Source organism: Pelodiscus sinensis, chromosome 1 (assembly GCF_049634645.1).
Source record: "Pelodiscus sinensis isolate JC-2024 chromosome 1, ASM4963464v1, whole genome shotgun sequence".
Lineage (NCBI taxonomy): Eukaryota > Metazoa > Chordata > Testudines > Trionychidae > Pelodiscus > Pelodiscus sinensis.
In genome coordinates this window covers 141,910,979-141,932,548 of record NC_134711.1, presented here as the reverse complement: position 1 = coordinate 141,932,548, position 21,570 = coordinate 141,910,979, and the positions used below count along the sequence as shown (strand labels likewise).

The following is a 21,570-nucleotide window of genomic DNA, read 5'->3' as shown; positions in this document are numbered from 1 at the left end:
TAATGGTTAACCAGTTAATTGATAAACATCAACCTTACCGGGTGATGCTTACTGGTTATAGTTAAGTGGTGCAGGCTAGAGGAGCCTGACGTGGGTGGAGTGCTGCTCCAGCCCTGTTTGGCCCACCATGAGCAGGGGCATTCCAGCCCAACTGTGGTGGGTGAGGAAGGAGAAGGTCTGCTTCAGCGCAGCCAGGCTGGAGTAGCTCCCCTGCCCATCCCTATTTAATCTGTTAATTGGTTAAATGTAACATTTAACTTGTTACCCGATTAATCGGGATTTTACATCCCTTTTATGGATTTACTCCAATAAGAACCTCCATGTATTTTCTACTTCACACTCTAACTGCTTAGACTGTGGTGTCCAACCAACTAGCCACACTCAACCAGCCAAATAGCTACATGTGGCTAGCATGTTGGACACCATGGGACTGTAGACTGTGATTTGTGGTCTAGTTTTAATCTGAAGTAACTGACTGTAAATTAATTTGCATTAACTAGCATATTTGTAAATGCTAGTTTAGTCATTCCCTCAGTATTTGTTCATTGTGGGTTTCGTAAACCACCAGCAGGGCTGTTCAATGGGGCATGAGGCAAAGAAGGCAATTGCCCTGGGCCTGGAGATTTAAAAGGGCCCATTACTCTGGGCTGCCCACAGCTGGAGTACTAAATTGCAGCCAGCCCCACACAGCCCAATCCGGGCAGTGCGGAGGGCTGGCTGGGAGAAGTGAGGCATGGTCCAGGCAGCATTGGCTTCCCCTATTCCCACTCTTCCACCTGAGGCCACTCTTCTTCCAGGGACTGGAGCTGAGTCCTCCCCACATTGCTTAGGGCCCAGCGAAGTTTATCGCCAGCCCTGTGTCTTAGGACAAATGTTTGAGGGGACTATCTTTTGTTATCATGTTAGATAAGAGATTGTAAGGTAACACAAGTTAAAATAGGACCCTTCGGCAATGTCCTTTAGGCTGTGTAATTATGGAATAATTTCATCTACTTAGTGCTCCCACAAGAACTTCTGAAGAAGGATCTGACTCTTTTTCATCAAAGATATCGTTTAGTGAAAAAACAAGGGACTGAAAATATTGCAAATGCCTTCCTCTGAAGCATCAGCTATTGCCCCTTCCAGAGGCAGGGCAGCAGATTGGATTCACGAGTAGTCCAAACTGATGTGACAAATTGTGTGTTCATGTATGCATGCCTAATATTTAAAAATAGAACGGTTTTTCAAAGTGTTCAAATTATTACTATTAAAACTACAGATACATTTTAGGAGAAAAAAATCTATATCAATTCATTCCTTGTTTTTGTCTAAACATTGGATTGTCCTGTCTGTGCCCATCTTTATAGCCCCGAATTTGTGACATCAATATAATTTCCAGTGCTAGAGATGCATATCACAAATACAGAATTGTGGGTAGAATTTGGCAAAAGGAGCAAATGGTTTAAAAGAAAGCTTATTCTTGTGCAAATTCAAATATCTTTTAAGAGGATATTGAAAATATGTAGATGAATGCTTTCTTTTAGTAAAAATATCTCATGTTTTGTAAGTTTCTTCAGCGTGATTGGGCAACTACAACTTTTTGAAAATCAGAACCCTTTAAAATTGTTTCCAGGTAGATATCCAAAAATCTAGTCACTTTTTTGAAAATCTTGGTACAAATCTTACAGCAGATTTGTATGTTATTTAGGAGGTTCTTCCCATACCTCTTACATATTTTATATGGAGGTTTCAAAGTCTACCAAAATAATATTTTTAACTGCTTTTCAGACTCCTTGTTCATATTTTTGTGCTAATTTTGGGTACAGTAGTCAGCTAAAAAACATAGTACAAGAAGCATTTACACCAATAAACTTCGAAAGCAGCAATGCGTGTCCAGCTAAATGACATGATTAAATAAATTACAAGAGGATATCAACATAAATTCTTACTTAGCAGAAACTAGTATTCATAATCTTCAGAAACGGTGTTTTTAAAACTCCTTCCTTTTTCCTAAAATGCAGTTGGAAGCATACTAAAACAAAATATTGACACTTTCAATTTGGGTGGGAGGGCGGGAGAAACACTATTTTGTGAATACAAATATTTTAATTACATGCCACTTTTCATAAATGTTGGCTGATGTCTAGGATATGTTTGGATTGAAAATAAAATTGTCAGAATTCTGTTTTACTTTACATTGTGCATGTAGATTTTTATTTTTAGACCCAATAAATATGCAAATGGTATAGGATACTTATGCTAAGATTTGGTGGTGATTTTTAGAATAATTTAGTGTACCTCAGATTATTTGTGTATATTTCATTTTGCAGTTAAGGGAACCACTCTCTAGTATCACAGTTCCAATCATGTTTTTTGCAGATAAAATATGTACTGCTCATCAGTAAGCTAAGTCTGACTTCCAAATATCAGAGCTACATGTTATTGGGAGAAGGTATGGTGATAGGGTCGGTGGAGAAGGCTATATAAAGTAGTGGGGGGGGGGAAGCTCTATAAGCCTCAGACTGAGGAGATTCCTGCCCCCAGAGTAACAGGGGCTGGTTTAGATCCAGCAAAGGCAATCAGGGTCAGTGGAACACCTGGGGCTAATTGACCAGGCCTGCAGAGTCAGTCCAGCCTAACCCTTTTAGGACACCTAGGGGTAATTAGGAAAACAAGTTCAGACTGGTTATAAAAAAAAGCTTGCCTGCAGTGATAGGGTGCATGCAACTGGGAAGAAAGAAGAGGGCTCCCCGGGAGTAGGAGGAAAGATCACAACTAGGAGGAGGAATGAGAGAGAAGGAAGTCTTGGAGCTGTATTCTAGCAGATATCAAGGATTCACACGAGCAGCTACTATCACAGGGCTGTAGGCTGGAACCCGGAGTAGGGGGTGGGCCTGGATTCCCCCCAACACCCACCTCCACATTTCTACTCTGGGGAAAAAGACCGTGGAGTTTATTCTTCGTTTTACTATACACTGGCCAATGATGAAAAGAGCTCAGCAAACTAAAGCCCTACATGTGGTACCTAAAACTGAGGGCTGCTATGAACCTCTGAGGCAAGCAAATCTGCCAGGAAGCGCAGGATTCACCGAGTTTTCATAGGAGTTTTGTCACAGTACATATACAAGATTTAGAAGCATTCATTAATTGCTTCTCACTATGTGTGTGTTGTGGGGTTTTTTTGGTAATGGTTATCTTTTTGTTTGCTTTCTTTGGCTCTCCGCTTTCCTTGTCTGTGTAGTTGATAGTCCCATCTTGAAAATACCCGAAAATAAGTTGTGATTCTTTAAGAAGTCTTTAAAACAAAAAACCTAGTCCAGTGGGAAGGTGTCAGCTTTTTTAAAATGCCCATTATGCTTCAGAATTATTTTTCTGGATTAATATTGCAAGAGTTTTAAGTCCCAGAGTTTAGACTTACACTAATTCACAAGAGAACTCTGTGGCAAAAATAAATAAAAAGATGGAAGCTTTGGTGCAAAGTGAAATGACTTGCAAGAAGAGTGATTTATTTAGAAAATGCATTATTTGGTGTTAATAGAATGGTTTATTCTTTAATATGATATACAACCTCCACTTAGGCAAAATAAATTAGGTTGGGGTATATGTTCATATTTGTAGTGTTAGTGTTTCGTGTGCCAGGAAAGAACCTGCTCCTATAGTTGAGTTGTTTTCAGAGGTCTAGTTTATCTACAGAAATTCAGAAATATGCAATATATGTCTGACAGGTCATCTGTATACAGTGTTCAGGGACCACACAAAGGAGTCTAATAGAGGCCTGCTTCATTCTGTCTCTTGCGTTCTAACTTAACATGAGCATCTGCATAAAATAACCAGTACCGAGTAGCTCTTGCAAGAGCCTGTGAAAAGTACAGTTCCCCTACCTGTATGGAGCCTGACTAGAGGTGGGTACAGTGACATATTTCATTTTGTGGATGATTTTTCTAGTTTGAAATTTCATTTTGCTCTAATTCTGAACAAAATGCAACAATTCTTAAATTTAGGTGTTGGCAGACTACCCTGGAGCCACAGACTCTGGAAATCCTAGGCTTCCTGACCATGGGACAGTCCACACCAGTGTTTCTCAAACTGTGCTCCGTGGAGCCCTAGGGCTCCGCGAGATATCTCCAATGGCTTTGCGAGGTTGACAACTGGAAACATCGATCAATACAACCCATATAATCAGTGGACCACTGGGGAACTTTGTTGAAACTGAAATGCATCTGCAGAACGTTTCAATTTTGATAAATTCCAATAAAAACTGTTTGAACTTTTCTGACTAACTAATTCTGGCTACACATCTGTACTATTGGAAAGAGAAGAAAAGCTTTACACAGATTTTTTGACTCACGAGACAATTCAGCCCAGTCCCCCTCTTGTTTGTGGTCCTTCATAGAGGAAATAATAGAACAACATGCATAAGTAGAGTTATAGTAGGCATTGAACATACATGTGCACCTACTGATTGTTTGAAAGTGAATTGCAGTACGTGTGATGAACTGTAATACAAGAAAATAAGTGTAAATTCAATAAATGTACTTAGCAGATTTGTGAGAACTATGGTTATGTATAGATCTTGACACTTAATACAGGAGGAGGGAGTTTTCCTGGAAATTCCTAGCCAAAGACCCTGCACCAGTGCAGTTAATACAATGAGACAGACAACAGTACATAAATGCATCCGTTGCAATGTAGTAGACAAAAGTATAACACAGTTCAGTGGCTAGAACTTAAAGGTAGTTAAAGAGACTCAAAATAATCTGAAGAAGTGGGTTGTGCTCATGATATCGTCTACATGTTTTGTTAGTCTGTAATAGGAAAAATTTAAACAACAACAAATAGTCTAGTAGTACTTTGAAGATTAACTCGGCTACTCCTCTGCAGTTTTTAAAATAATGTGTACATTTTTAACAAGTGAGCATAATTAATGTTTGGAACAATTTACCAGTGGTCGTGGTGGATTCTCCATTGCTAGCAATTTTGAAACCAAGGTTGGATTGAAAAAAAAAATGCTATAGGGCACAGGAATTAGCTCAAGGCAATCCTATGGCTTGTGTTATACTGGAGGGCAAATTATATTAGATCATAATAGTCCCTTTTGGCCTGGGAATTAGTTAAGCAAGTAGCAGTGAATGTTTGTGCCATTTAACAACTGGTGAATGGTTGGTGTTTCAGTGGTATAACATGAGACAAGGGGAATTAGTTCATGAATTTATTAATTATGCACAATAATGTTTAGGTCATTCATTCAGGAAACATAAACAATACCATATGGTGTAGGTGACTAGTTTCACAGTGTGAATAGTAAATATTTGCAGTGACAGTTCATGAACAATTAATGGGCTAATTTTATTTGCACAGCTGATTCATTGAGGAAATATAAACAGTGAGCAAATTCCTAAAACCCACTCTCAATTCATGGATGATTCATGACTGAAATATAGAGCTAAATTTTTTTTAAAAAATTGTTCATTCTTCTTTTTCTTAATGGCCATTCCACAGTAGGTATGTGTGTTCGAAATATGCACTGTGCCAGATGTTTTTCCCTTGGAGGCATAAGGGGTGCCACATGCTCCCCTCACCCTCAGTTCCTTCTCACCAGCAGTGACAGTACAGGAACTGCTGTGCTTCAGCCAGTTTTTGCTGTTTCTGCAGTGTAGTCTATGCGTAGTGTATTTTGTTCTCTTAGGAGTTTTCTTTGTGTTAGTTGGTGGTTTGTAAGTTTGTAGTGTCCCAAATGGGACTTAGCCTAGGGATGGGGCATGCTCTGGTCCACAGGCTTCATACAGTGTCTAGAGTGCAAGCATCCTATTTCTGTTAGTGACCAGCACATGCCCAGAGTCGCAACTTAAGTGTGGTTGCATATATACAAATATATGCAAATAGCTTCTTTCACACTGAGGGGCATGAATAGAAAGATTAAGCCTTAAGCCATGGCATCAGACCCAAACGTGGCCAATGTGAGCCAGTCAGCATCTCTCAGGCTCTGCCCACAATTCTAAGCAGACAGCATTTCCCACAGTGCTCTGGCACCTCCTCCCTGGGGGCTAGAAATGCTGACACCATCTGTAACCATCTGTTCTAGCCAGCCCATCCGCTTGTGTCTTTCAGTGCTCACTCCACCTGGGTGATGCCTTGCTGTTGTGGAGCATGTTCCCAGGGGAGGCCATATTCAAAGGATCCCACCCAAGGGATGTATGCTGAGACCTGTGTAAACCCAAACCACACCGCAGGCTGCGAACAAATGGGCTGTGGGCTGCATGCAGCCTGTGGGCCACGTGTTGAGTAGCCCAGCTGTCAGGGTATAGGGACAGGCCCAGCCTTTGAGCAAGGCAAACGAGGCAGTCACCTTGAGGGCCCATGCATTCAGGGCCCCACGCTGCTCAGCTCCCAGCCCCGCCCACCTGGCTGTGAGCTGCGTGGCCATGCAGATCACTGTGTTGCTTTGGGTGACTCTAAATCTCCATCTGAGTGTCAGAGACCGAGTCAGGCAGAACTGGCCAACCCTCCCTACCCCACTGTGGCGACGCCAAGCAGCAGTGAAGGTCTTAGGCACGTGGAGGCACTGTCTGCCCCAGGGAGCACTGGATATTATGGAACCATTTAGGGAGGTTGGAAATTGGCAGAGGGCTAAACCACGACATAGTAGGATACCACTTGCTCTTCTTTCCATTCCCCTGACTGTCAGGGAGTGAGAAGAAAGCACACAGCTTTGGAGTACTCTGTTGCCTCCATCTTGTGATATTGGCATCTTCCTCATCCTCAACAGACAAAGCCATTATGAATCCCCTGCACCTGTTGGCACATAATGATGTGAAGACATACCAGGAGCTCCTGGAGCAGGTCACCTCCAAATTGAGTTCACGATAAGGATCTCAAGGAAGCAGTGGATGCTCCATTTGATATGGTTTCATGACTCAGAAACACTCTGTTCAGAGTAAAACATGTTCTCTTGCATACCAGATGCAGTAACACATGGAGTACTTACCTACAGAAATGGATGACATTTTCCCAATGGTGCACGCTGAAGTCTGCTGACCCACACAGCCCACCTCCACATGATTCTGGACTACATCCTTGATCTAAAACAATCAAACTTATTCTTATCTTCCCTTCAAGTCCACCTTGCTGCTATCAAAGCGTTTTGTTCCCTGGTGCATGAGCATTCTGTTTTTGCACACCCTGTCACTAGACATTTTCCTAAGGGCCTCCAAAATCTAATCCCACCTCGAAAATCTCCACCACCATTATGGAGTTGGTGTTGGACACATTATTTCAACCTCCATTTGAACCATTAGCAGCATAAACTTAAACAAAAAATAGTCTGGTAGCACTTTAAAGACTAACAAAACATGTAAATGGTATCATGAGTTTTCATGGGCACAGCTGGTCATCTGAAGAAGTGGGCTGTTCCCCCAAAAGCTCATGATACCATTTACGTGTTTTGTTAGTCTGTGCAGGATAAACTGAAAAAACAACAAATAGTCTGGTAGCACTTTAAAGACTAACTCGACTACCTCCTGAAGCTCATTAGCAGCATGTTCATTGTCTTTAATAATCTCCAAAGTGGCTTTCCTTTTAGCAATAATATCTGCTCGCAGGGTCAGCGACTTAGCAGCCATCACAGAATCACCACCGTACACGGTTTTTACTAAGGACGGTGTTATATTATGACCCCATCTATCCTTTTTATGTGTTCAGACTTCCTTATCAATGAGCCAGTCATACTATTTTCTACCCAAAACTGCACTCGTCTGCACAGGAAGCGCTCCTCCACACTTTAGACATCAGAAGGGCCCTCTTCTTTTATATTAACCACACAAGACCCTTCCATAATTCTCATCATCTCTTTGTTGCAACTGCAGAGTGATGTAAGGGCAGTGTGTTAGGCTTAAATGAAGCACATGAGATCTTTTATAGGGGAAAAGGCAGTACGCCACATTTATTGAGAATACAACAGTTGCATATGCTTTTCAGTCAGTCACACACAAACACCATACAGACACATACAGTCCCGCCAGACGATGTTATAGTTATCAGTCCAGAGTCTGTATCAATCTAATGGCCAGTTAGATCGATCACAGAGGGAGAGCAGGGCCTTTTGTTGGTCGCGATCTGATGCTCATATGGAGCTGGTGGCAAAACGAACCCAAAGTCCCATAGCAAACCACCCTGCTTTTATAATCCATTTCTCTGTTGAAATCTATGGATTCTGCTGAGTCCATCTGTGACCGGCATGTTATCTTGTTGATGTCAGTCATTCCCAAAACATTTCCAAAGCTCATCCTGTAATCAATCGTCTTTTAGGGGTGCTTGCTTCACTTTAAAGCCTTCAATCTGCCACTCCGATCACTCCTTGGCCATGGGTTCACACTGGTTGTTACTGATGGTTCTTCTGACGCCGATCAGTCTGTTTTCACCCACCGTCACCCCTCCTTTGGACATCTGGTTCTGAGCAATAACCTTCACACCTTTATCTCAACATACCATAGAATCATAGAATACTAGGACTGGAAGGGACCTTGAGATGTCATCGAGTATAGTCCCCAGCCCTCATGGCAGGACCAAATACTGTCTAGACCATCCCTGATAGACATTTATCTAACCTACTCTTAAATATCTCCACAGATGGAGATTCCACAACCTCCCTGAGCAATTTATTCCAGTGTTTGTCTACCCTGACAGTTAGGAACTTTTTCCTAATGTCCAACCTAAACCTCTGTTGCTGCAGTTTAAGCCCATTGCTTCTTGTTCTATCCCCAGAGGCCAAGATGAACAAGTTTTCTCTCTCCTCCTTTTAGATATCTGAAAACTGCAATCATGTCCCCCCTCAATCTTCTCTTTTCTAAACTAAACAAACCTAATTCCTTCAGCCTTCCCTCATAGGTCATGTTCTCTAGACCTTTAATCATTCTCGTTGCTCTTCTCTGGAGCCACTCCAATTTCTCCACATCTTTCTTTAAATGCGATGCCCAGAACTGAACACAGTACTCCAATTGAGGCCTAACCAGCGCAGAGTAGAGTGGAAGAATGACTTCTCGTGTCTTGCTCACAACACACCTGTTAATGCATCCCAGAATCATGTTTGCTTTCTTTGCAACGGCATCACACTGCTGACTCATATTCAACTTGTGGTCCACTATAACCCCTAGATCCCTTTCTGCCGTACTCTTTCCCAGACAGTCGCTTCCCATTCTGTATGTATGAAACTGATTGTTCCTTCCTAAGTGGAGCACTTTGCATTTGTCTTTATTAAACTTCATCCTATTTACCTCAGACCATTTCTCCAATTTGTACAGGTCATTTTGAATTTTGACCCTATCCTGCAGATTAGTCGCAACCCCTCCCAGAGCCGGTCCCAAAACTGACCCCTGCGGAACCCACTTGTTATGCCTTTCCAGCAGGATTGTGAACCATTAATAACTACTCTCTGAGTACGGTTATCCAGCCAGTTATGCACCCACCTTATAGTAGCCCCATCTATGTTGTTTTTACCTAGTTTATTGATAAGAATATCATGCGAGACCATATTAAACGCCTTACTAAAGTCTAGGTATACCACCTCCACTGCTTCTCCCTTATCCACAAGACTCGTTATCCTATTAAAGAAAGCTATCAGATTGGTTTGACATGATTTGTTCTTTACAAATCCATGCTGGCTGTTCCCTTCCTCTGTAGCATGGGGTACAGATCACAGCTAGAGGATTCTCTGCATCTTGGGGTCTTCAAAGTATTTGAAGGCTTCAATATCTGAGATATAGGTGAGAGGATTATTCTAGGAGGGGTGGGTGAGATTTTGTGGCATGCAGTGTGCAGGGGGTCAGACTAGATGATCATAATGGTCCCTTCTGACCTTAAAGTCTATGAGTCTATCACCTTGCCACTTTCCAAGTGTTTACCGACGATTTCCTTAATTACTTGCTCCATTATCTTCCCTGGCACAGAAGTTAAACTAACTGGTCTATAGTTTCCTGGGTTGTTCTTATTTCCCTTTTTATAGATGGGCACTACATTTGCCCTTTTCCAGTCCTCTGGAATCCCTCCCGTCTCCCATGATTTTCCAAAGATGATAGTTAGAGGCTCAGATACCTCCTCTATCATCTCCTTGAGTATTCTAGGATGCATTTCATCAGGCCTTGGTGACTTTCAGGCATCTAACTTTTCTAGGTGATTTTTAACTTGTTCTTTTTTTATTTTATCTTCTAAACCTACCCCCTTCCCACTCGCATTCACTATGTTAGGCATTCCTTCAGATTTCTCGGTGAAGACCGAAACAAAGAAGTCATTAAGCATCTCTGCCATTTCCAAGTTTCCTTTTACTGTTTCTCCCCCCTCACTGACCAGTGGGCCTACCCTGTCCTTGGTCTTCCTCTTGTTTCTAATGTATTTATAAAAAGTCTTCTTGTTTCCCTTTATTCCCGTAGCTAGTTTGAGCTCATTCTGTGCCTTTGCCTTTCTAATCTTGCCCCTGCATTCCTGTGCTGTTTGCCTATATTTGTCCTACTTTCCATTTTTTATAGACTCCTTTTTTATTTTTAGATCATGCAAGATCTCGTGATTAAGCCAAGGCAGTCTTTTGCCATATTTTCTATCTTTCTGACACATCGGAATAGCTTACTTTTATACATACCACTTCCACACACAAGCAATCTTTTACAAGGCCTTTAGAAGAAAAGCATAATATTAGTATCTTATATTGGGCAAAGCAAGAGGCATTGTAAATCAAACAATTAAAACTTCAGCCTTCAACATCCCTCTGGTTTCATTAACATGGACACAATACCAAAACTCTATTTCCTTACTTACTAAACTCACTAAAGTTTAAAACAAAAGGGCTTACTAAAGGGCTTAATTTAAATATAATAATATGTTATCTTACATTACAACATTATTTAACCTAAAAATACAAATATAAAAAGGATAAAACTTTCAGTCCTAACAAGTGCACTTTCGTCATGACACACAACTAACATCATAGTTTCCTGTATCACGCAGTGCTACATTCTGTCATAAGCCTCTTCTTGTTCACCCCTGGGCACACTCCACCAGGGCAGTAGCTACATCCACGACCTTCCTGCGAGGGGTTCTTCTCCAAGACATTTGCTTTGTGGCTACATGGTCCTTGGACCATATTTTTATGAAACATTATGCCATACTCCAGCATCTTTCCAACAATGCTGCAGTAGCCACCACAGTGCTTTCAGCTGTTAATAAAAGGTGACTCCAATGCCTGCTATCCTTGTTCCAAAGCTTTTAAGCTTTTATAAAAGGAAGTTACTCGCCTTCTGTAGTAACAATGGTTCTTCGGGATGTGTCCCCTCATGGGAGCTCCACTACCCTCTTCCCCCTCTTCTTCAGAGGGTTTCTCTTGTTTCTTCTTTCAGATACTCAGGCGTCCACAAGGAATTGAGAAAGGATCGGGCTGTGTGCATGAAGCAAAGGGCATGGACAGCACGAGGCACATGGAATGCATGTGTGGCCTGACCAGCTACTGCTATGGAAAGCTCCGGTCTGCAGCGCTGGAGCAACCTGACACCTACAGTTGGGCACCCATGGGGGGACACATCTCAAAGAACCGTCGTTACTGCATAGGGCAAGAAACGTCCTCTTTCTCCTCCAGCCCGCAGTTAAGGGTGGCCAATCACCAAGCCCTCTTTGGCCACTATGATTTTAATATGTGGCAAGGCATGGCAAAGTTTGATGAATTATTTCCTGAAGGTTTCAGGAAGGAGTTCAGGATCTCCTGGAGGAGGGCATGGCGGCAGCTAGAGTGGCCCTCCAGGAATTCTTGGATGTGGCAGACTGAATAGTGCATATAATGTCTTCAGCCAACGTTCCTTCTAATCTTTTCCATCTATGTGTGGAATAATTTTATGTGTACCTAGACACGTGTGAATGTGCACTACCAGTAGAAACAGAGACCTAGCTCTGAGCACATTGGTAATCAGCTGGGTGGCTTTTTAATCGATATTGAGTGGCTGCACAAGCGCACAGCTTACAAGAAGAACTGGCATCAGCCATATTGATGTGTTGAAACTCCTTTCTGGATTGTTGGTGGAAGCTCATCAGTCTGTGCAGGACTTTGTTTGATGGTTGTGCCCTAATTGCAGAACAGATCAGCACAAAATTACATAGGCATAAGGACATTTGCACTGCCCTTAAGATCCTTGGGTTGTATGTTCCAGGCCCTGTCCAGAAAAGGTTCCGACCCTAGTACTTTATCAGTGAAAGGATCCAGCCACGGCAGGAGCACCCCCTGCTAAAAAGAGCAGTGGTTAAAAGCTTTGGTTGAGTCTACAGTCAACTTCGACCCAGTTGGGCCTGAGTTGGCCCAAACAGGGAGCTAAGAAGTCATTTTCAGGGTGCACCTGAAGACGATATATCAGACTTCCCTGTGGATCTAGTTCCCCCCTCTCCTCTTGTTTGGCAACTGCCTTTCTCACTTCCAGCCTGGATATCCAATGTCGTGCCATTGAGTCCTGGTTACTGTTTCTCAGGGTTATACCCTCAAAATCCTTTCCACTCCCACATGCCCTCCCCATTCCTTTTCCAAGAGACCTCACATGAGAGTCTACTCATGCAGGAGGTTCAGGAGCTTACACAGTTGGAGGTAGTGGAAGAAGTATTGGAACAGGGAGTTTTATTCCTGATATTTCCATAAGACCCAGTGATGCCCCAGATTTTCTAGTGCCCTACGCAGCTGCATATTCTACTTATAGGTGAGTTGATAAACCACTTTATCAACTGGTTCCAGTCCACAAAAGGTTATGCCCAAATAAATTGTTTAGTTTTTAAGGTCCCACAGGACTCCTCATAGTTTTTGCTTTATGTTACTGTAACTGCTCATCAAACAAAGATGGTTGGCTATGGGTGAGACTCTCTCTGGAATCCACTTAGTGCTAATTTATCCTTTAATGAACTGCTCAAGCAACGACCTCCTCATTATCCACTCGTTGCCAGAATCAACTTATGTCTCATTCTCTTCATATTTCTTCAGAGGGACACTACAATTTAAAAATGATCAGTTCCCCCCATTGAAATTCAAATAGCAAAAGCGTATTATACCAGTTAAACAGGGGCATCAAAAGAAATAAAAAAATCTTTCTACACCTGTCTTACAGTCTCTTCTAAACCCAGTAACCACACTGTTAGTATAGGACATGGGCTTAAGAGATCTGGTTTCTGTTCTTAACTCTGACTGAAAGTAGCCATTTTGACACAATCTAGGTGCTCAAGTTGGAACTAAGTACTCAGGAGATTTTCGGAGCTATTTTTTGGGCATACCTATGCTGTCTGAATATCCAGTGGGTCAGGCACGCTGGGTATTTCAAATGTGTGGGCTTGGATGTCAGATCCCACACAGCATTTCCAGAAGTGCCAGAGGACTCAAAAGGTTTCTTCAACATTAAGTGCTGTCAGAGGTAGTACAGATGTTCTAGGCCCTCACTTGCTACACACAACATAATGAGCTCATGAACATTTATGAATCACAATTTGGTTTAATAATTGTCTCATTTCCAGCTATGACCCATGGCTGTGTTGGGTTTTTGGATTGTTTTCCCCTTCAGTTCCATTTAAATATCTGCGACACTGCTTCAACTCATTTTCAAGTGTGTTATGAGAGGCAGAAAACTCTGTGTCCCTCACAGCCTAGTTTGGGTGGGGTCACTTTAGGTCCCTTCCCCTAGATAGAAGGTGGGAGAGAAGCTGGAGAGAGCATGAGGAGGTCCTCAACTGACTGGAACTATTCCTTCCATGAAAGTCAGCCTGATTCTGGCCACAGCATGTTGAACATAGTTTCCATGGTTGGCCTATGCCAGAAAGAAAATCAATTTCCACAGCACAAGCAAAGTTTGCTGTCTAATTGCAGTGCACATCAAAGGGAAGATGAATGTCAAGTCAGACTAGCTAACCAGGCAAATGTTTGGGTAAGTCGTTGCCTCCGCACCAATTACCTGTTTTACAGCTTAGCCTCAGGTCTTCTGTTTTATGCTGTTAGAGAGAGTGTCTTTGAGTGCTTATTCAGAAGTGTACCTGTGAAGCTATGATGGTTTTGGTGTCAAGTGAGTCTGTGTATTTGAGCTTCCTCTCACCTTCTGTACTATTATCCATCACATCAGTTTGCCCCTTCCTCAATGATGTCTGAAACTAACTAGCTAGCTTTTAATCTACTTACCTCTGGCTATCCAAGCATGATTTCTGTATTTAATGGATGTATTTGTATATGCCTATATATGCCTATAACACCATGCCCTAAGCATGCAGGAAATGTGCATAGGTGTATTTAAAGTAAGGCCAAGACATTTTGCCTTAACCCTTTCAGGGTTCCTGAGCCTGTATACGTATGTGTGCACACACCTGTGGCCCTGTAAAGATTAGAAAAATCAATTGTGTGTCTAAAATATTGTAGCTTACACATTTTAAAGTACACATTTTAAAAAATAAATTTAATATAAACTAGGTAAGTTGTGTTTAAAAATGTTGGATGGTGGTATATTAAGAGAAGCTTAGGTTTAACCTATAATTAGCAAACATATTTTAAAACATGACCTATTTTATTAGTCTAGACATGGCCTGTGTTTAGAGAATTCTTTGACTAGCATTACGCTTAACAAACTAAATCACAGTTGGTGAGCCATGGGGAATATACTGGATAGGTCACATGGAAATGCAGTTCTTTTCTTTTTCTTTTCCTTAACAGTGCAATCATTACTTTTTTCCTGGTTCTGGCCCTTTAAAGCGAGGCTTTGGGAAGTGACCCTAATCCTTCCTCCTGTGGTTAGCAGAAAATAAAAACAGGACATGCCTGTAATGCGCACTTACTTAATGGGAAAGAAGGTGTGTGAGGAAGTCACCCTGCCACTGTTTGCTGCCTGTACTGGAGAAGGTCTGAAAAAATGGCTTATCACTGAGGTACACAAGGATCTTTGAACATCTTTATAAGTATATGATGCAGGAAAATAGCGATCACGTGGACTCATCTCAAGCGGGCATTTGCCATGCTGCCTGGTTTGCATAACTCCATAAACAAAGCAGAGTCTGTCAGGGACCTCCCTTATTCACATTTTGATATCAAATATTCTGTTCCCCTATTCATGCCTACTTATGATGCTTTTCTATCAATTCAAGTGTTTATCACATTGTTGAACAGATTTAGTAAGGTGCATATAGAGCTGGACAAATAGCTGGCAGGGGGGTTGGCTCACTGGCTAGAACAAATATATATATATATATTTTTGATCAAATGAAAAAAATCATTGTGGGTCAAACAAGCATTGGGGTTTTGAAGCTTTTTAAACATAGGCTGCGTCTAGATTGGCATGATTTTCTGGAAATGCTTTTAACGGAAAAGTTTTTCGTTAAAAGCATTTTCGGAACAGAGCGTTCCGAACGCTGTTGGCATAGACGCTTTTCCGCGAAAGCACTTTTTGTGGAAAAGCGTCCGTGCCAATCTAGACGCGCTTTTCCGCAAAAAAGCCACGATCGCCATTGTCACGATCGGGGCTTTTTTGCGGAAAACAAATCTGGGCTGTCTACACTGGCCCTTTTGTGCAAAAGCTTTGTGCAAAAGGACTTTTGCCCGAACGGGAGCAGCATAGTATTTCCGCAAGAAACACTGATTTCTTACAGTAGGAAGTCAGTGCTTTTGCTGAAATTCAAGCAGCCAGTATAGACAACTGGCAAGTTTTTCCGGAAAAGCGGCTGATTTTCTGGAAAAACTGGCCAGTCTAGACACAGCCATACAGTTTAAGTAAAATTCAAAACTCAAAATTATTTCAAATAGAAAAATCAAAATGATTAATTTAAAAAATGTCAAAATGAAGTGTCTTTTTTCCAGAATATTTTTTAACAAAAACAGTTTTTTGAATTTGTCTACCCAAATATGCATTTTTGACCCCAAAACCCTCCAAAACTGTCTGAAAAATTTTCAACCGCCTTTTAGCCATATGTGTTCATTATGAGGATTTTTGAAGTGATTATCCAGGGATGGGAGGTGGGGCAGCTGTGACATTATAAAATGGAAGGAGTTTTGATACAGTGACATGAATGCTTTCTAATAACGTTATCTTGAGAATTCCCTGGGTGGCCATCCAGCTAAACTGAGTTTTCGGACCCCTTGAGTGGTCAAACATTTCAGCATATTTTTGGATATCTTCACAGAGTGCTTTAAAAATATTTCCCCTATTTTTATAGGCCCATACTGTGGTGTAATGTGACTACAATTCCTGAATGTATAGGAAGTGATTGGATACTAAGATGAGTTCTGTCCAAAAGTCTGCTATATAACGAACATACATGTCTTTTTTTATGCACTTTACCTCAGAAGCTGATCAAAATGCACAGCTTATCCCCTATATATTTCACCACTCTGTTTAATTTTTTGAACACACACAATGCATTTGTTATACAAAAACATAATGTATTGTCTGGTCTTTCAAAAATGTATTTCCATATTTTTCTCTCTACAGTAATTTTTCTTTTTCTTTAAAGCAATTAAAAATTGTTCTTAACTATTCTGTTCCCTGCGTTTACATAACTCAAACCAATGTTTATATTTATTACACTATAGTACATTTCCTTTTTTTTTAACAACTGTAGTTGAGCAATCATTCTATTTTCTCATATTTCTGTACACCACTTTTCAGACAAAGAACAATTTTAGGATCAATTTGTGCATTCTTTGCACTCAAAGTTCAATCAAAACTTTTGGCATGTAAGAAATGTAGTACTGGACGCATTATCGATGATACTTTGTGTTCCTGTAGTGGGGAGAGGATAGGTGAGAGAGCAATCTTTGCACACACAGATCAGAAAAAACTAGTCATCTTTTAAAGCTGTTACATTTTTCAGTTGAAATAAATAAATATAGTTAACTTTTTTATTCAAAAATATTTTTGACAAAATATTGCCTTTTCGCTATGTGAAAATGTTCATGGAAATGTTTTGTTGCTTTTAAAAATTTTCAGATTTTTAATTAATAGAAAATCAAAAACAACCAAGGTAGTGGAAAATGTCCACAAAAAGTTCTGTAATTTTTATAAAAATAATGAAAATTTTTCATTTTAATTGGGGAGGAGTATTGATACAAAATACTTACTGTTTTCTTAACCTTTTCTAAAAGTTATGTCTTTTCTATATTTACCTTTACTGTAAAGATGCAGTTAAGGAATCAAACAGCCTTACATTAACCAGAAAACTCTAGTTAAGAAATTTACAAATATGTGTATATCTGCAGATAAGCAATAAACATTTTGGATTAAGCTCTTAATGAAGGAGTGAAGGAATTTAATTAAAAAATTTGTATCACTCTAAAGCAGTTCTAAATTTTGGCTTAATTGTTGATATTATTTTCTTAAATTAGTTTGTAACTTCATCTGTATTACTTGTAGAATTCTCGCAATAACTTTGGGATTTTTTTCTCTAATTTAGTGATTATAAATGAAAAAATCTTAAATTGTTTTCAAGACCACACATTCAGGGAGAACTAAGAGAATTGCTAGGCCCATGGGCAAAGTATGTGTTGTGGGACGGGGTTCCTTTGCATTCTTAGAAGAGCTGGGACCTTAGGCAGAAAGGGCAGGGCAGGGCTGGGGCAGAGAGCCTTTGGGACTGCCTGGAGTGTGGCACTCCAGTGGCAAATTAAGGGCCTGGGAACTGCCCCTATTTTCCCCCCTCATTGGCAGGCCAGCACTAGATGAGTGGCGATGGACTGTGATTTCCAATTTACAGCATTCGCTCTGTCTAATACATGTCTAATACAGAGATTTTTGTCATCAGATAGAGAGCAGAGATGGTTGGCTGTTCACATTTTTTGTAAAGTGGACATTGTCCAAATTTGTGTCTGTTTTAGCTGTTAATTTACATGTTTGTATCTATGCCCAGAAGTTATGTGAAGATGGATGCTTAATCAATCATTCGATAAATAAAACAATTATGTTAAATTCTGTTATATTTTTTTTATTATTTTTAATTGCATCATTCTCATTATATGAAGCCAAAACAGTACACAGAAGTGTGAGGGGATGAAGAGAGTGTAAGTGCATGTGCATATTTTTTAAAATTACACTGAAGGTCTGATTTGGTTTCCATTTTTGCACTCAGAAATAATTATGGGTATAAATGCTCCTGTTAGAAGTGCTACCTAATTGCACTCTCAAGCCAAGTAATTAGATGTCTGTATTGGGCACTTTTCTTTATAGATGCAAACCATGCTTGCAAATTTTAAAAATCTGCCCCTAAAGGCTTGCATCTGCTGAATTTAATGGAATCTTTGCCACTGACATAATTGGACCTGTAATGGTAAATTTGTCCCTGTGCAGGGGGTTAGAACAAGGCCTGTGTTCTGGTCAAATCATCAAAATAAGATTGAAATGATCCATTGCCTTGTCTGGCCCTCCAATCAGGGATGGACACCCTGACTGAGGATTTCTTGGTTGTATTACTTAGATCAGCGTTTCTCAAACTTTTAGGGCTCTGGAGTCCTTTACATGCATAAAAATTTATGTAGAGCCCCAGCGGAACACTGATTGTGTGTGTACCTATCCATGTTTCCAGTTTGTCAACCTCGCGGAGCCCCTGGAGATGTCTCGTGGAGCCCTGGGGCTCCGCGGAGCACAGTTTGAGAAACACTGACTTAGATTTCTTAAACCTGGACCAATATAAAAGGAAGAAGTAAAACTAGCAGGGCCGACAGCCAGTGTGGGCCGGGAGGCAAGGTGTGGAGGGGCCTGGTTCTGCACTCTGGAAGGGGTGGAGCTGAGGGCAGTCAATCCTTAGTGCCATCCAGTACATGGCACTAGGCATTCCCCCTGCTCTGAGAGCCATGCTGAGTGGCATTCCTGTGGCAATTAAAAGGGGCGCAGGGCTTCGGCCTCCACCACTGCCGGTCTGGGAGTTCCAGGCCCCTGTGCAATTGCGCGCTCCCCTCCCCCATCTGCAGGCCTAAGTAAATGTATTTGAGTGTGTTCTTAAAATATTTTGATGATATGATTATATAGCCTCAAAAACTGCAATCACGCAAAGTACTGTGCAGGTCAAGAGAAATATGGAGTGCTGAGTATTCCTCAGAAATAGGTGAAATTAGTTTCCTACTGAAGTGCTTCCTTTCATTTAGGAGGTTGTGAATATCCTTAGCCACAAGGGATGTAAGTAACCATACCGTTTTTGACACAAGATTGTGGGAAAGAAGCTTTCACTCCATTGTAAAGTAGGGAAGAAAGATTGATACTTCATAAAAACATTAACTTGAAATTAGGGTTGCCAGGTATCTGATATTGACCCAGACAGTCCAGTATTTTCACCTCCTGTACAGTAAAAAACTTCAGAAAATACCAGACACCTAAAATGTCCGTTATTTTCTGAATTTTTTTCCCCCAGCCAGGAGGCAAAAATCCCGGGTGCTTATCTGGTTCCACAGGAGAGCTGTCTGGCCCAGAGCAGGAAGACAAGATGGTGGATGGCTGCCGGCAGCCTGTTAGGGCCAAAAAGCCCCAAAGGCATTTCTTAAAAGGGCCATGCTGGGTTTTTTGGGGGTGCTTTTTGTTTTTGTTTTTTTGCTTAATTCGAGGGGGCTTTTTTCCCCCCTCAACAACTTTGGTCTCCCCCTTTTTTCCCCTGGTGGTTTTTTTTTGCGGGGGGGAGGAGGTGTTCAGTATTTTTGGTTAAACAATCTAACAACCCTACTTGAAATATATATATTTTAAATACTGTATATCATAATTAAAAAAATAACTGAGGGTAAAAATACTAATTCAGCTATCCACTCATCTCAAAGCTAGTAATGTTTGCTTTTGGAATCTCATGAATGACAAATATAATAAAGTAATAAAATATTGCATACCAGATGAAGTGGGTGCTTTTCATAAAGACAAGCCTCCTGAGTTCTAGAATATACTGTAGGATCAGATAGCGTTAAAGCCTATGTAGGCAGTGCAGATGTAATTACATTTGAGCTGCAAATAGTCTCCATATCTCATGTGGATTCTCTCTTTTAATGTAATGTAAATACTGTAATGTCAAAAAAAATTGACTCTATCCTTTCATCATCTTTATGAATATTTTTGTGTCTTATCAAGAGATTTTTCTTAAGTGATATAGCACTGGGCTGTTCTATAAAAATGATATGCATGTGGGAGTGATTGTGCTTGGTAATGCTTTATCAGTTCCATAACCTACAGACTCATTAAGAGCTAATAAAGTGAACACCTCTTTGTTTGAATAGTAATGTTATATTTCCTTTGTACAAAACATTAAACATGCTCATGTCTCATTAATGCCTATATACTGAACTGGACAAATAGTTTTTTGTAAAGAAGAAAATCAGAATTTGTAGCTTAACAGTCCTCATATTTTGTTCATAGTTTGGCCCCTATATTCATAGAGAGATGATCTTGTGTTTATCTCCGCCCATTCAGGATTGCACTAAGCACGTTAAGATGGCTCCTCTTTCCTGACACTGTTAACAGTAGGTAGAATGGCTCTTCCTCCTTGTTTCCAGCTTCTTTACTAGGAGGAGCTTGAACATCTATAGAATCAGTGGGGAAAAAATGAGCTAGCTCCACAGACTATGCCAACTCCATGGATCAAATACTGGGAATGAGAACTGTGCCTAAGCTGCTTTGGCCTCATGGCAAAACCAAAGGGACAACTATTTCAAAAGGAAGTTTGTTGAAAAATAAGATTGGTGGTACAACTTTAAATGGGATATTTTTTCCCTTACAGGATTACTTACTGCCATCTGCCCTTCCAGAGTAAATGGCTCTACGTTGGAACAGAGCGGGGAAATACACACATTGTAAATATTGAGTCTTTCATTCTTTCTGGATACGTTATCATGTGGAACAAGGCAATAGAACTGTAAGTGTGGATCTTTTTATCACTTTCACATTGCTTGTAATTCTTTTCAGCTTCTTTTCTGTGAAAATTATTTGGTTATAACCAATCACTATAATTACTTTGTAGTCTCCTATTTTAAGGAACATTTTTTCTGTACTGAGTGTTTCATCACAAAAGAATTTTACAAGGAAATTCAATTTCTAGGTATATTATAATGATATGATGTCATCTTTTGAAAAGCTATATTAGTTTGATACACAATGCCATTAACAGAATAATATATTTGCTTGAAATATTTAATACAATGTAGGCAGTCATGCACCCCACAAAGTCACTGAACATCCATTGGACCCAACTTTTGCATTGGGACATAAGGTTTGGAAAATTTGATCACCAGAGATCCTCTAGGTCAGTTGTTTACAACATTTTTTGCAGAAGTGTGAGGCAAAATCAAATCAGTATCTTAGATGGCTATATACAAATGCAAGAAATATTGGTAATTAGCATTTCAAGTTGTTCCTACTTATAAATAAACATAACTATGACATCTGTGGCTTAAAGTAAAAGGTTCGGAAATGTGGCTAGTCCCAGGAAGGCGCAGAGACAGGCAAACTATTACTAAATATCTTTTAAACTTTTATTAGAATGCTTCCAATTATAACTTTTCTTTATTAGTCTCTTACACGTGTGGCCGCCAAATAACTATTAGTAGGAGCAATAAGCAAAGTCCAATACAATAAATGAAAATTCCCTGAGCTT

At 40.5% G+C, this 21,570-nt stretch overlaps 1 protein-coding gene across 6 annotated transcripts in view; it reads left to right on the top strand.

The window, feature by feature from the left end:
- The window catches only part of STXBP5L (syntaxin binding protein 5L), a 456,584-nt gene that overhangs the window by 254,067 nt on the left and 180,947 nt on the right, over positions 1-21,570 (top strand). For all 6 annotated transcript variants that reach the window (XM_075905178.1, XM_075905171.1, XM_075905165.1 and 3 more), the window contains one exon: positions 20,698-20,832. In XM_075905178.1, coding sequence (XP_075761293.1) covers positions 20,698-20,832 — 135 coding nt within the window. The remainder of the gene's footprint in view (positions 1-20,697; positions 20,833-21,570) is intronic.